This window comes from Myiozetetes cayanensis, unplaced genomic scaffold, assembly GCF_022539395.1.
Source record: "Myiozetetes cayanensis isolate MyiCay16 unplaced genomic scaffold, myiCay2020 scf5-8, whole genome shotgun sequence".
In the NCBI taxonomy this organism is placed as follows: Eukaryota; Metazoa; Chordata; class Aves; order Passeriformes; family Tyrannidae; genus Myiozetetes; species Myiozetetes cayanensis.
Window position 1 is genome coordinate 90,548,745 of NW_026087742.1, and position 15,990 is coordinate 90,564,734.

The 15,990-nt window shown below is 40.2% G+C and overlaps 1 protein-coding gene across 1 annotated transcript in view; it reads left to right on the forward strand.

Moving 5' to 3' along the window:
- RASA3 (RAS p21 protein activator 3) overlaps positions 1–15,990 on the forward strand; it is a 128,713-nt gene that overhangs the window by 42,110 nt on the left and 70,613 nt on the right. Inside the window, exon 3 of the mRNA XM_050332966.1 lies at positions 6,510–6,613. Coding sequence (XP_050188923.1) covers positions 6,510–6,613 — 104 coding nt within the window. The remainder of the gene's footprint in view (positions 1–6,509; positions 6,614–15,990) is intronic.

Consider the following 15,990-nt stretch of genomic DNA (forward strand, 5'->3'; position numbering starts at 1 on the left):
AGAATCAAATGGCTAACAGTGTGTGCTTTAGAGAGATGAGCCAAGCATCTTGAGTCTGTGATTATTGAGTTCACCACTATTTCACTGAGGAATTTTTCACGTGCTAAACATAGTGATCAAAGCCTGAATGAAACAGTAAATGAAGCCAGAGGCACTTTCCCCACCCCCAGTCTTTTTTTTTTTTTTTTTTTTTTTGGTGCTAGTCTCCAGTGAATGTAACTGTGAGAACTTCAAGTCTGCAGTGTGCTTGTGAGTGTATAGTGAAATGTGCTGTTAATTCATAGTTAAAGCTGTGTTCTCTTTAACAAGTGGTTGCTCTGTTTTAGAATTAGATCAGGTAACAATTCAACCAGTAGCTCTCAGAATGTTCTCTAAGTAATTCTACTGCCATATTTAATGTTGTTATTTTCTAATTCTAGGCTTGCTTAAACCCTTTTTTCCCCTGTGTTTGGAGTTCGTGGCTGCATAGCTTCTTGTGCTCAGATAACATCTTGGATGCAGGCCACTTCTCAAATTTTAAACACAAAGTTGTTTCCCTTAGTTGGAGCGCTGCCAAAATTAGCTGTTGCATCTGAGTTAGCGCCATTAGCTGCTTCTACATTCTTACACTGCCAGCTCACCTCCTTGAAATAACAGCTTTCCCCAGACCAGTGGCCTTAAAGCAAAGAGGCCTTGAGGTGGATGATGTAGCGTGTTCTGCAGCTTCTCTCCTGCTGCTCCCGGGGTCTACCACCTTATGCACTCGACTGCATCTAACTGTGTTTTGAATTTCTAACTATAAACTTCAGTTCTGAAACAACTCAAACCTTTAAGGGAAAGATTTAAGATGGGTATGGGTACAACTTCAGCCTGGTCAGAGATATTATTGAAGCCAAGGACTGCATGGTTGTATAGAGAAGTAATATAGCTGGGAAGGGTGCCAGTAAGGGAAGCAAGACTTAATGGAAGGAGGAGAATGAAGTGAACCTTGAGACTCAAGACGGGGTTTATGAATGAAAGCATTTGTCCACATGAAAAACCACCCATGTGAGTAACAATTGTTGGTGTTATAGGCTGGTTTGAGTGATGAGGGGAAAAAAAAGTCAATGCAGCTGTAATGTGACTTCTGCTGTTTGTGTGTGTCATCTTACAGAATATTTTGGGAGGTGACCACGGTCCAAATGGCTGCTGCTTCAATTCATCTTAATCCTTGTAAGCCTCGTTGAGCCAAACCAGCAACTGTCAAGTGAGGTTGATAACTATAGCTCATGTGTCTGTCTGTCTCTTCTGAGCACAGGATTGAGAAAATACACGCTGCTTTATTTTTTTCTCTGTGCCGTAGGGCTGGTTGTGACTGTAACACAGCACTGTTCATCAGGGTGCCTCTGCCCAGTGACATGAGAAAAAATTTGCTTAGGCTTGGTGGGTGTCTGGAAGCAGCCAGCACTCTTTAACAGTGGGCATAAGTGATATGTTTGGATTTAGATGTTGCCTCCTGTGCCATATGCTTCCTGCTGCACGTCCTCTGCCAAATCTGGGCTTCAAATATAATATTAGTTATTTTTAATAAATTGTGTAAGGAAGCTACTATGACATCTGCCAACTTTGGCTTACAGAGCCTGTCTTGTGTGCCTTTTGTCTTCTAGTTCTGTATCTAGTAGGAGAACTGAAGTGCGTTCAGATTTTATTTGGCTTGATGTATCTGCTTTGAATAAACCTTCTCTTCTCTACCCCACCCAATTCTTTTACAAACCCTGCAAAGCGTAGCATAAAAAGTATTAGCCAAGTAGTAGGAAAAGCTTAGTAGTAGAAACAAACAAGTGTGCTCCTTTGTATAGACTGATTTTGCTTCCCGCTCACATGGTGATGTGAACTCTGGCGTTCAGTTCATGCAGCAGGATGAATCCAGTATTTCTAAACCTTTTAAAATAGTCAGAGGATGTGGAGTTGTCTGTGGCATGTTAATAGTCCTTACTTTCAATCACAAAAGCAGTTTAGAAAAAAAAAATCCATACACAAAGAATTCTGGTTTGAGGGGTTTCATTATTATTCATCATGCAACTCTTTCACTTCATCCACTGAACTGCTAGTGCCAAAACAAAAACAAAACTGCTCTAGCAAATCCTAAGTATTGAGAAACAAGCATGAGGTTTTGCAACACAGCCTGAAACTAAAGAAATGTTTTTACACTGACATTTTTTTACGAAGTCTCTTCCTCTCTGTCAATACCATTTGTGATGATTTCAGTAGGTATCTGAAGTTATGGAACTAAATAGCAAGTGCGCTGCTGGAATTTAGTAAGACATGTAAATGTGAACAATTTTTGAACCCTTTAGAGAGGAAGAAGCTCTCATTCATCATGTTTGAAGTAAGGATTTTCTTCTTTATTTGCTTTCATTCCACATGATCTACACAGTAATTTTTCTCTTCTCCTTCCCTGTTTCCTTCTGAAAATTGCCAAAACACACATTAGAAGAGATGCAAAAACAGATACCTTGAAATGAGACTGGTTTTAAGCTGCATATAAGTGAAAAAATACCTAGCAGGATCCTTTTGGGTTTTGTTTTCTTGGTATTCCTGCTCCCATGAGCGTTCAGAATAAGCAAGTTTTTGGTGAGGGGAGAGGATGCCTGAAGATTCAAATCCATTGCACTATTTATGTGTCTGCTTGACTTCATATTCTGTGTGTGTCTCTTCTGTGCTGAGAGCTGTGAAAGCATCCTAGGGAAAGTGTCCTGAGCAGGGTTTGGTTGTTTATGTGTTGGTGGTAGAGGCTGTATAAAAGCTGTGCAGTAAGAGAGCCTTGTGCTTCTTGTGGAAAAAGGACTGCTGAGGTAGGGCTTTCCTCCTTCAGAATGTATTAAGGTGATGGGCATGTACTGAAAAAGAAATGAGAAACGTTTGTGAAGTGAGGGTATCTGGAATAGAAGGCTACAAAGTCAGGCCCTTGTGTACCTGAAAGCTTGGAACAAGGATTTAGAAGTCGGTACAGGTCTTTCTCCATTTCTAATCTCATCAGTAAAACAAGAGACTGATTTAGGAACAAGCCCTATTTTGTAACTAAAGAGTAGCTGATACCTGCACTGCTGCTCTTGTTGCAGAAATTAGTAAAGCTGTTCTAAGCTTATTAGTCTTTATTGAAGAAACTGGTTCTGAAAATGCAGTTATACTCAACTTGGAAGGAGATGAATTGCAGTGGAGGAATTACAGTGGAGGTCCTGTGTTTCTGGCCTTGCAAGTTCCTGCTCTCAGCAGTTACGTCCCATCATTTGTTTGAAGTCCAAAAGGTAACACTGGGCTTGTCCATGTCCTTCCCTTTTGATCATATTGATGTGCAGCCTACTCTGCAAGGTTGGGGAGGAGGCCCTCATTATGTGTCCTCCTCTATGAATGATTAAAATTTATCCTGAATATAGGATTGGTTAAACTGCAAGGAAAGTTTAACTCAAAACCTGTGAGTTAAATCTGAACTCACTAGGTTCTGAAAGATTTCCGAGTTTTCAGCCGGGCTATTTCCAGTATTTGTTTTGGAGGATGTTGTCAGACTCCTGAGGGCTGTGTAGGCAGATGCTGCTGCTTTTTATTAATTGCTATGTCAAAATAAAAGTACTCGCTGAATCCCCATCAGACTAATTCTGGCTTTTGGGAGAGAGGAGTCACTGAGAGAGGGATTTAGCTGTTCTTTTGGAAAAACTGTTCTGGAGCCCTGGGGCTCTTGTTCAAGATAAGTAAGCTTGGGAAATAAATCATGGGGTTTGACTGCTTCGACCTCTTGCTCTTCAGGTCTGGATGGGAGACAAAGCAAGTACTGTTCTGAAGAGATACAGGGAGAAAAAGCATACATTTAAGTGGAATCTGGAAGCGTTTGTGTGCTTGCTTTTGATTCCTTCAGAAAGAAGTTACTGTTTCTGCAGAGCTACACAAGATTGGGGTGGGGGCATATCGGATTTATTTTGAGATGTATCCTTACAGTTAAAACTGCTGGCTAATTACCCGGTGCAGAGTGAGTATGCTTGTGTTGGAAATCCGCTTGCTTAAATTAATTAAGAACCAGTGCACCTCAGGGGTGTTAGCTCAGTGATGAGAGGTTGTGAATCTGCAAGGGGTTCAAGATCTTGAAGGGGGAAAGCCAAGAGCAGAACAAAGCTTCTCTTCTGTGGACAGTGGCTCAGACTGCACTGCTTAGACTAATAAGCCTTGTGCCTAAAAGAGTGACCTGATATGGTCCCTGCATGACTAAGCCTTCATAGTGTTTCTTCTGTTAATTAGTCTCTTTCTGATACCAGCGTTGGGCTGGGTACCTCCTGTTGTTCACTCTGCTTTTGTGACTCTTGTGTTCATTTTCCTGTGGTGTTGTCTTAGTTGACTTCTGCATCTAGTCACCACCAGTGACAAACATAAATAGGGGACTTGCCTAAGGTCCCACTTGTTGTCTCTTCCCTGCTCTTCCTCCCAGAATCAGCTGAGCTAAATTAAAGTATGCTCAGTATAAGTCACTTGTATTTATATTGCCTTTAGACTTGCAGTATACTCAAGCTTCCCTTGTATTCTTGATAGAGGATTATACATGTATAATCCACAGTTCACTGAGTATTTTTTCATTCTAAGGTCATTAGTGAGTAAATTCATCTGTCATGTTCTTCCAGCAGACAGGACAATTTTATGGCTGAATAGACTATTAAAGCTCAGGACGATGGAAATGTTTTGCATTTGTATAATGCACTCGATATTTGGGCGATATTTATGCGTTTGTGTAGCCCCCTTGGGTTAAGCCTGTGCGTGAAAACTTGCACCAAGTGATGTGCAGAGAATGAGGCCCTTGGGGCTGCCTGCATGGCTGCTGGGACAGTCTGGTAGGAGCTGCTTATACCAAAGATTTAAGGTATTTTGTGCCTGAAGTGGTGGTTGCTAAAGTCTTGATTCCAAATAAAACCTGTCAGAGTGGAATGGGTAAAGAGGATGTTGTAAAAAGGAGTGCTGAATGGGACAGGGCAGTCAGGACAACAGTAGGGATGACTGAGTGGGCCTCACATTGTTTTTCATAAGTTATGGATGGATGCATTTATTTCAAGGAATGGGAAACTGTTTTGGTGGTGGAAGTTTAACCTGTGGGTATGCCTTGGGCTTTGTTGTTTATCCAATATATGTTCTTCCATGTGGCTGGAAGAGCAGTGACTTAAATAAGGTTCTTTTTGAATATTGAGTGATGTCTCTGGGCTTATTGTATTCTCTTCAAACAAAGACTGCTTGGCTAATTTGCAGTGCCTGTGTGTTTTGAGGGAGACTTGTCAGATAATTCTCGAGGGAATATGGTAATTCTGGGGAAGTGTATTTTTACTGTAGGCGGAAATGCAAGCAAAATCCTGAAAGAAACTGGGGGAATTACCTTTCCTGACAAAATTCTGAAAAATTTAAAGTTAATCTAAGGAATTAATAATAATAATAGTGATAATAATTTTTGCATATCTAATTTTCTGACATAAAAAGCCTTTAATAATGGTTAAAGCTACTATTCTATCTTATTTTTGAGCTTAACCAAGATAATAAGGATGCCTGTGTTTAAGACGGGAAGAAATAACTTGTTGGCTTTTGGCCTGTTGGAGTTTTTTAAGTCTACATCTGCAATGCTTGCTGTATTTGTCCATGTGACTCAAATTGCATTTACTCATTTAGACCTACTGAAGCATGAGTGACTTGAAATGAAAGGTCTGTTAAAATGGTAGACCTGTCAATGAATAAATAATGTTGATATATGCATATAGTTCTGAGGAGTAAAAATCCTTAACCATATAATTGAATGGAGAGAAGCTGGAAGGGTTGCTGTCAGGTGTCTGAGTTACTTTTTTCCCCCCATTTAAATTGGTAGGATACAAAGAAAGCCCCTTAGGTCCCTAAAGAGCTTTTCATGCTGAGATAGTATTCATTTTTTTAAAAAATCAGGTCTTACTGTAAAGAAATTTACTCTATACAATTCCACTATGCAAAAATAGGTATTCAGTGCTACGAGGTAACAAGCATGGTGACAACTCCAAGGCTTAGTTACCATCAGTTGACTGAATATGACTATTTTATTTTAAATATACTAAATGCTTAAAAAAATATATATATATATGCCATGAACCATGCTGTAGTTTTCTCATCCTGTTCATATGTGATCTGTATCGTAATGGTCTGCTGTAGGCATTGTGTGGCAGCTGGTGTCTCTCTACCCTTAAAGGCACTGTATGTTAACAAATAATGTAGTCTCTGCCCCCTTTGTTAAGGGACACTTATTTTCCGGATAGAAAGAAGTATCTTCTTCTTTTTTTACACAGAAATCTTGTTCTATGGGCATTTAAGATATTTAGGAAGAGTCCAAGTGGAACAGTGCCTGAAGGTGCACATTCACTGGTGGGAAAGGCTGTCGCAACCCAGAGTGATATTGTAGGTGTAAACACACTGGCTCCTCACCAACACTAATGTATTTTCTTTTTTTTTTTTTTGTGTGTGTGTGTGTGTTTGTGTATGTTGTTTTTTTTTTGTTTACTCAGCCCCTTCTATGGAGAAGACTTTTACTGTGAAATTCCTCGGACCTTTCGCCATCTGTCATTTTATATTTTTGACAGAGATGTTTTTCGAAGGGATTCCATTATAGGTATGTGTTCATAAATTATTACTTTCTTTTCAGCCTGATTCTCTGTTAGATCATACGTAGTCTTATGAGTTGGGAGTCTTGATAGGACTTATGATGACAGTGGTAGGTACTGCTCAGTATTGTCCTTTTTGTCAGTTGACAAAAGTGCCTTCAGTATTACATATTATATATTAAAAAGTTGGGAGATAAGTGCTGTCTGTTGTGATAGTAGATGTAGATTGTAGTTTAACTGATTGCATTGTTTAAATGTCGACAACATCATTTGTTAGTGCATTTTTTTTTTTCCCCTAAATGCAAGGTCTTTAGTCTTGCAGTTTTCCTGGGATTGTTACACTTACCTGCATGCAGTATTGTTAGACTGTGATTACCTTAATGACAGGCAGAGTAATAGCTACTGCCCATAGGTACCCCCAGTATGATGATAGAATATTGTGGAGAGTATCAGAGCAAACTATCACGTACAGAGTAGCTCTAAGACTTCCAGTGCCTTTTTGACATCAGTAAGATTTTAGCTTTTCCAGATATTATTTGGTATGCATTTCACCTGCAGCAAATTGCATGACACTCCATTTATCTCTTTGGGGATAAAAACCTTGTAAAAGTCTAATTGTTATTGAGGGAAACATTTTTGAGTTTAAGTCACTTTAAGAGTTTGGATTTTTTTTTTCCAATTTTTTATCTCCTTTGAAGTAAGTCATGTATGACTACTGTTTATCTAATTTGAGTATAACGTGGCTGTAGCAGTCAGTGAGATGTGTGTTGATAGAGCCTGTAGCGAGGAAGTTGTCCGATGTTGAGCAACAGGTTGTGTAATGCTATAAAATGTATTATGTTAAACTGCATGGGGTGATGGTGCAGATCTCTATGTATCTTTACGTTACAATAGCTCATAATGCAGTCACAAGTTTTTCTTTAATTATTGTTTTACATATGAGCTGGGAAACTGGGTCATTGTTCTCTTTATGTCCATAAGTGAACTCATGTGTCTGTAGTATCAGGCATCCTGGGCAGGAGGGGGTCAGTTTCTGCTTGTTGAGTGAGCTTTTGGAAAGCTTTTTGGTCTCTCTAATCTCTAGTTTCCTCTGTACTGTCAAAGTAACATCTTCCTTCTTTCAACTGATGAGTTTTTCATTTTTTGAAATTGTCTGATCTCCTGTGTGTCACCAGTTTTCAGCAGCTGCAGTGACCCATCAACAGGCCATGGACTGGGACTTTTCTTGCTCCGGGCTTTATTTACTCCCTCACTTGCATCAAGGGTCTCTGAACACTTGATACAAGTCAGACACATGAAATTGCAGATAGTGAAGTGAAAATTGTTTCATTTTCTCAGTGTTTCCTAAGCTCACGTTTTAATAATCAAACTTTCAGGAGCAGCTAGAGTAATCTTAAAGGTACTGGGAGCAGTTTATGAAAAGAAGAACTTGAAGAAAATATAAAAAGACTTTTGTTTGCATGCTTGAATGATTGATCAGGTTTCTGTTTTTCACTACCTCTTCAGGAAAATGCAACATTAACTTTTGTATGTCTTGCAGAATCCATAGGAAGGCAAATTGCTATGTTACAATACTTATGCTAGCATCGTGGACTGGCCTAGGTTAAAAGAAACCTTAAAGGTCATCTAGTTTCAACTACCTTGGTTGAAACACAGTGAAGTGGACAGTTTACACCAGACCAGGTTGCTCAGAGCTCCATCCAACTTGGCATTGAACGCTTCCAGGGATGGGGCATCCACAGCTTCTTTGGGCAACCTGTTCCAGTGCCTCAGCCCCCTCACAGTAAAGAATTCCTTCCTAATATCTACTCTAAACCTACCCTCTTTCAGCTTAAGGCCATTCCCCCTTGTCCTTTCATTAAATGCCCTATAAAAAGTCCCTCTTGTCAACTTTCTTGTCAACCCCCTTTCGGTAGTAGAAGGCTGCTATGAGATCTCCTTGGAGCCTTCTCCAGGCTGAGCAACCCAATTATCTCAGCCTGTCTTGATAGAAGAGGTGCTCCAATCCTGTAATCAACTTAGTGACCTCCTCTGGACTCATCCCAGCAGGTCCACATCTTTCTTGTGTTGGGGGGACTCAGATCTGGATGCAGGACTTCAGGGGGGGTCTCATGAGTGCAGAGTAGAGGGGCAGAATCTCCTCCCTCGACCTGCTGGTCACGCTGCTTTTGATGCAACCCAATGATAGAGCTGACTTTCTGGGCTTCAAGTGCACATTGACAGGTCGTGTTGAGCTTCTTGTCCGCCAACATCCCAAAGTTTTTCATTTCAGGGCTGTCCTGAATCCATTCTCTACCCAGCCTGTATTTGTGCTTGGGATTGTCCAGACCCAGGTGCAGGACCTTGTATTTGGCCTTGTTGAGCTTTATGAGCTTCTCACAATCCCACCTCTCACGCCTGTCCAGATCCACCTGGATGCCATTCCTTCCCTACAGTGTGTCAGCCCCACCACACAGCTTTGTGTCATTGTTGATGTAGCACTGAAAGTCAGAACTCAGGTGTTACTTGTCTACATTGAGACTTTACAGTCCATATTAGCTATTGCAGTCTTGTTTCCCCTCTCTTCCTCTGTCTGTTCACCTTCCTCCTTGTTGCAGCCATGTTTTGAAAAGCATTTTGAAGATGTGGAAGTGTGATAAATAGCAATGGAGAGAAGAAAAAAATCCAGAATTTTGTCAGTTTGATACTACTCTGTAAGTTCTGCTTATAATAGGAAAATGTTCTGGAGAGAGAATAGTGCTCTGGAGTAACTGCATATGGTTATTTTCAGTAGTTCCTCTTGAACAGGATTCAGCAGCAGCAAAGCTCAGCAGTGGAGATTTTTTTTGAGAAAGGGAACTCTTTCATTGGAACAAAACTGTAGTACTTGAATAGCTGCTTTGTGTGTATCTTCAGCTCAGTCTTAAGACTCAAACCTTTTCTTGAAGAGGCTTGAGCAAGGGAGGTTTAGAAGAAGTTCCTACTGAAAAAGTTTGGTCAGAGTAGTGCTAGAGCAAGCTCTTTTCCACTGAACCACCAAAGTCTGCAATTAAGGGCCCTTTATTTGCATTTCAGAGATCTCTTGTTATATTAGGTCATCATGAAATGCTTCTGTTGAAGAAAACGCGGTTACCCATGCTCATCCAGCTACAACGTTTCTGAGAGAAGGGAGTTGGGGATTTTGTCTTCCATCCAGGAGACTAATTTTAAGTTGATACATTACTGAGCTTGTGAATTTACCTGTGTATATATAATCTGGTATGTTTGAGCATGTCTTTACATTGTTTGTCTGGCTGGCTTTGAAGGGGTCTCAAAACAGAGAGAACAGAGTGCGTATGGATCAAAATTGTGAGCATTTGACAAGTAGCTATCTTTTGAAGATGGGTGGTTAGCGGAGTTCCTTTTGATTCACTATTTAGTATTTCCAGAATTCTGTCTTGGTGATATAATACTGACTTCCAGGGTGACTGGAGCTCAGAGTAGGCACCGTTTTATTTATTCAAATATAAAGTTTGTGATGGTAAGTTCTTAAACTTCCGAAATGCAACTTGGTGTGTGACAGATGAGAATGCTTAAGCCACCAAAAGCGGAAGGTGTGGGAGCGAGAAAATGAAAAATAAGAACCCTCTGAAACCTCTGACGTAAACTTCCGAGGAGAGCCAGAGTCAGAAACTGGAACATATGTGTAGCAGATATGTTTTGGGACACACTGTAGTATTTTGGCATACAGGATGGGAGGATTGTGCAGATAAAGATATCTTTTGAGTTTGCATGTTTGTTTATTACGTTTGCATTTTCTTAATTGAAATTGCAAAGTCATCTAGGATTTTGTTAGCTAAACAGATACAACTCTTGAACAGCTGTGTCTTGGAAGAATCTTGGACGCTGGTTGAAATGCAAATATAATGAAAAAAATGCAGAGCTTGGTGGATCTGAAATATTTTTGTCCTTTTTATATAAAATGTAGCAAATAGACAGTTACTGTGAAAGTAAACTAATCTTAAGTTGTTTAATTGATATTGTCTGTCTTGACTGTTACTGGCTAGAGTTTATATACTGTTACAGTATGTTGAGATGCTTTGAGTAGGAAATGTACTACTGAAAGTAATGGTAAACATAATTTAAAATGTGTTTGTTCCTGAATGATGTAATAGTAGTAGACCAGTTTGCTGGAACATGTGTTTATAGAATAGCTATTTTCCATCTAGTTGTTGCAATGAGAAAAACATTGAGGAGATGGGGCTAACTTGAAAAACTGTCAATTGATACTGCTTCAGTAATAGTGGGGAAAAAAGATACCTCTGGCTGGATGCAGTAGAAGGAATATTAGAATAGTAGTGCTCCTACATCAGGCAAATGTAAATGTATGCTCTTTAATAATTATTTTGATATTTATCAGCTTTTTAGACACGTTGAATGAGACAAGCTGTGCCAAAAAACTGGCACCCTTAATAATAGAGCTAGATTTAATGCAGCAAACCATCTCTGTGCTGTGCCCCAAGCTGGTGTTCTCGTAGGTGTGTAATGAACAGCTCAGGCTGCCAGGCTGTGACCTTAAACATACAGATCGGTTAAAAAACAGGAAATGTGCCACACCAAGTCACTTAGCACTGCGGTGAGAGATTAGTTAATATCATTTGCCCTTTAGGTGACAAGTACACAATTATTTATCCTCTTCTTAAATCAGTGTGGTTTTTTCACCCCAGCACTTCATTTGTTTTGGTAACAGATGCATGAAACTGACTTGCATAACATCTGCGTTAAGCAGGAACTGAAAAGAACAAAATGCACCCCCTGTGAAGTTCTGAGGGGAAAAAAGTGCTACACTGTCCCTGTATTGCACTGAGGAGTAAGAACTTTTCTTTGAAAGTTTATGGTACTCCTGAGAGGAGGCTTGGTTGCCATGCTGTTGGAGATGGAATGGTGCTGAATAAAACACAGATATGAAATGCCGAAGCTTTTCAGTGAACGAGCAGAAAGCCAGCGGGGAGAAGACTAGTGAGTGGTTCTGTTAATTACATTTACTATAACTACTGTAAGTCAGCTTTGTAGAAGTTATTGTGTTCTACAACAAATTGAAACTCTTGTGGCCCTTGTATGCTGGCAGGTTGTAATTGTCTTCCTAGTTGAATCCTAGTTGAGGTGAAGCAAAGTAAGGCAATAAAACAAATTTGCCTTCAGAGGTAGTTAAACTTAGCTACTCTGGACTAAAGCAGATGAATCCAAATCACAGTTCTTGGAAACTCTCTGAGAGTGAAAGCACCTTGGAATTGAAAGTTGTTTGAGGCGCCTTTGTTAATGGCTACTTCAAAAGCTGAGGAGGTGTGTTTGTAGAGTTGCCACCATTTATTACCAAACATCAAAGCAAGCCATCTCCTGCTATTAGGTAACTGTTACCAAATGCAGCTGAGGCATCACCTTTTGATTATTGATTTCAAAGAAAAAAATGAAAAAGAATCATCTCTGCTGAACTATGCTTCTTGCTAGCTAAGTACAGGAAAGATCTTTTGATACAGCATGAAGCAGAAATCAAGATTTTAATAGAAAATTGTGTTACTCTGTTTCTTCTACCTTGACCATGGTTTAGGCAGCAGTCACAACGTGGTTTTTACTGTTTCCGTAATGTACTGTTGGATGACATGGGAATAATACAGCTCCTCAGTATGGTATAAATATAGCTACTAAGGAAATAGAGGAAATGGATGACTGTCCCACAATGACAACTCTAAAGAAGCTATAAACTAGAATTACCCTGAGGTGATTCTCTATAGTTGCATAAAGAGTCTAAAATAAATACTTTCTACATAAAATAAGTTGTTAGAATACACTCAGAAGACCTTTTAACATAACAGGTGATCACAAGAGCAGGAAAACAAAGTTGAGCTTTCAAAAAGTGATATATTTTCTTCTTTGTCCTACAAGTACACATGTTATAAAGAAAACTACTGAACATAATGTGCTAGATCCTCAACTGTCCTTTTCTGCAACCTTCCTCCTTACCTAATGACAAGTGTTAATATGGTCTGTACGTAGAGTATCACCACAGATCCGTTGTCCCAGCTTACCTCTGAGTACTGTATTTTGAGCTTTCTGTGTTTTCTGCAGTACTTAACTTGTCTCAGCACTAGCAGATATTAAGGAATCTCTGTCTGGTTTATGCCTTACTTGAACTAAGTAAAGACTGGGACTGTGGAAGCAGGTGTGGTGCAGTACCTGGAAAGAGCTGGTGATACAGGGAATGAAAAGAGAGAGTTGTTCAGTGCAGGCAGCATGATCAGGGGCTTGGTGCTTACTCTAAGGCAGACAACAGTGACTGCAAGCCTAGAGTTTAGGACTGCTCTCCCACTACAACCAAACATGGGCTATACCCAGTGTATTAAATGTATGAACACTTTAATAACTCAGAGAGTAACTGGCAGAGAGTTGATACAACAGGTGTGGTTGGATAGGGCTTTTTTTGTTTGGGTCTTTTTTGTGAGTTTTTTTGTTTGTTTTTTTTTTTTTTAATAGGAAGGGATTTTATAGGTGATACTCATATTTGGACTAGTTTAAAAAAAACAAAACAAAACAAAACAACCAAAACTGGGGTCTTGCATATTCTGTACCTCAGTACTGTGTGTAGGATGCACTGTTGCTGTGCTGGAAGTATTCTGCTGTTATTGCTACTAAATTCTTACCCATGTTAGCAGATGGCCTGATAGTGCTTGTGCTTCATGGTGCACTGCACAGGAGCTGGGAAGGAACCATTCTGCTGCTTCTAAGGCTCTGAAGCCTTATGTTGCCCCAAATTCTCATACTTATTTTTGTAATCCTTAAATAGGGAGTTTGCTTGTTTCATATTATGGGAGAGGTGAGTGAATTTGTTCTGTTCTTGAATGAGGTGAGCATGTAGCCCTTCTTGTCTTGCAAAGTTTCTGTACTTTTCTTTGATGAGAAATCACTTTTCATATGGATAACTATAAAATTCTAGGTAGGCTGGAGTAGCATTGGTGCTTCATGTTTCCAAGGTGATTAAAGTTTCATAAGGCTCTCACGGCCTAAAATGTTGATTAAAATCGATTCTGATTTGTTCTTAGTCTTTCCAGCTATTGAAAGGGACTTTGTGCATCTTCATGTCAGTGATTTTTAAATGAATTCACTGATATAGTCTATTTGTGCACTTAACATGCTAACATAAAGCAACTTCTGAACTAGCTTGCAGGCTATCTTATTGCCTAATGTTGCAGCATATAGGAGACAAAGTAGTCTCTGTTCAGAGCTGAAAGAAGACTGAATTAATTAGGCGTTTGGGGCCTTTTAATGTGTGACTCAGACCTAACCCTTTGCTATAAATTAACTGTACTGCAGCCATTGTTAATGGTGGATGTTGTAATAAAAAAATATTACATTATATTGTTCAAGCTCAGTTGGCAGCAATATGCAAAGTTCTGTTGTTTTCACTGTGCTGGTATTCCAAGATAAAGATAAGATCAAGAGCTCCTGAAATGCTCTGGTTTTAGACTTCTGTAAAGTAACTGTTGGATCACTTTTCAGATGGGGCCTTGTGCCCTCTTAAAATGATGAACTCCTGTCCTATTGCTGTCTTGACTTCTTTTTCAGTAAAGGAATCTTCTACTAGTCTAGCATATGTCATAAATGTAGCTTAGCTGCAAACTGGCAAATAGTTATTAAAAGGTGGGATATAATCCTTTAGTTGATGCCTAAGCCTTTTGTCACCAACAGGTAATCCAGGTAGAAGGTAGTTGTGTATGGATGGAGAATGCCTGAGCCAAATTATCAACTCTATTAGTCTGTGTATGGTGATGTTGACCCTGAATTAACAAGCACGGGCATGTCCAGGGACAAGTTAATGGGCTGCGTCGACTTGCCTTGGAAAAGTTTTTGAAGCCAGTGGAGGGCTGGGCATTGAGGGTGCAGTGCTTCCACAAGCACTTTCCCAAGCATGTAGCCAGAAATTCCTACCCTTCTCTGTTGCATATTTCTGCCTCTGTGCCCAAATTATTGACCTTCTACCATCTTCTGTCTCCTAGCTATGTTAATGTGACTCTTGAGTGAGGAAGCTGTAAAACAGGGCAGTTGAAATGACCTGTGTGTTAAAAATGCCATCACTACCCACATGTTGTGACCCCAGAAACTTCTTTCTTATTCCCTTCTCTTCCCACAGAATGTTTATTTTCATTGTTTGGTGTTTTTTAGATTCCCTCAATTTCAACGGTTTCAGTACAGCCTGCTCAGAGGACAGGGGTGCATGGGTGGGGAAAGTGGGAAGCTCTTAAATCAGTTGGTACCATGGATTGTAAAGTGTGTTTTGCACCCTTAAGACCATCAAGAGTAGGTAATAAATTCACTCATCCCTGAGCTGGCTGCTCAAGTAATGGGTATATTGGTATATTGTTTTTTCCCTAAAGAGAGGTTCACAGAAGGAAGGAGTCAGGTGTGGCATATTGCATCTTTGTTTTGAACACAGGGCTTAGGATTTAAATGTGCTAGTGAAGATCTGTTCAGTCTGAAGTGGGGGCACATAGGAAAATTGCTACCATATGGGTGAAAAACATACAAGACTGTCTGAGATTTTACTACTCTCCTCCATTCTGAGGTCTGGTGAGTGTCAGGCTTCAGAAAGAAATTAGTTCAGATGAGAACAATGCTTTCATTGCTGGTCTTACTGCAGAGAATCTGACTTTTAAAAATGTAACTTAACCAAGTTTTGAAATTACACCACATACTGTTCAACATGCTCTGCTGTTTCCTGCCTCCTCTCATACCATTTCTAAAGGCTTAAACAAACACAGACTCTGCAGCCTGGGGCGGCTCTGAGGAAACCAGCAGGAGTGGCTGGGTGCCTCAGGTGCAACATTTAGAGTTTCTCAATGCTGTCTGGAAGCCACCCAAGTCTTGAGAAAGAATGCAAGACAATGGGCTCACGTTTGGGAGCACGCTGAAGAACCACAAAGAGGAAAACGTTCTGTAAATGAATGGTGGTAAACCTTTCTGACCTCTTGTGTCGGGTTTATCTTCAAGCAGAATTAGAGGTCCTTATTGTGTAGTGTCAGGTCAAATGACAGGTGCCAAGAGCTTGTAATTATTGTCCTGGATTTAACCTAGTTCTGGTGAGGCTACAAGTTGTTTGAGCCAGGTTGGATGTGGGCCAGCCAGTGGCAGAGCAGTAACCGTGTACAGCAGGGCAAGGACTTGACTCTGCTCAGCACCTACACTGTGGCTTATGCTGATCTGGTGAGGAGGAAGAGGCATATGGTCTGGAGGGGCACATGGACTTGGCTGGTGCAGGTGAGGAGTTAATAACAGAAATTGTGAGGGACGCTCCTGTACACAGAGAGCTATTTAATAGGCCAGATCAGACACTGTGCACTGTCAGTACTGTATCTTTGTATATGTTTAGAGTGAC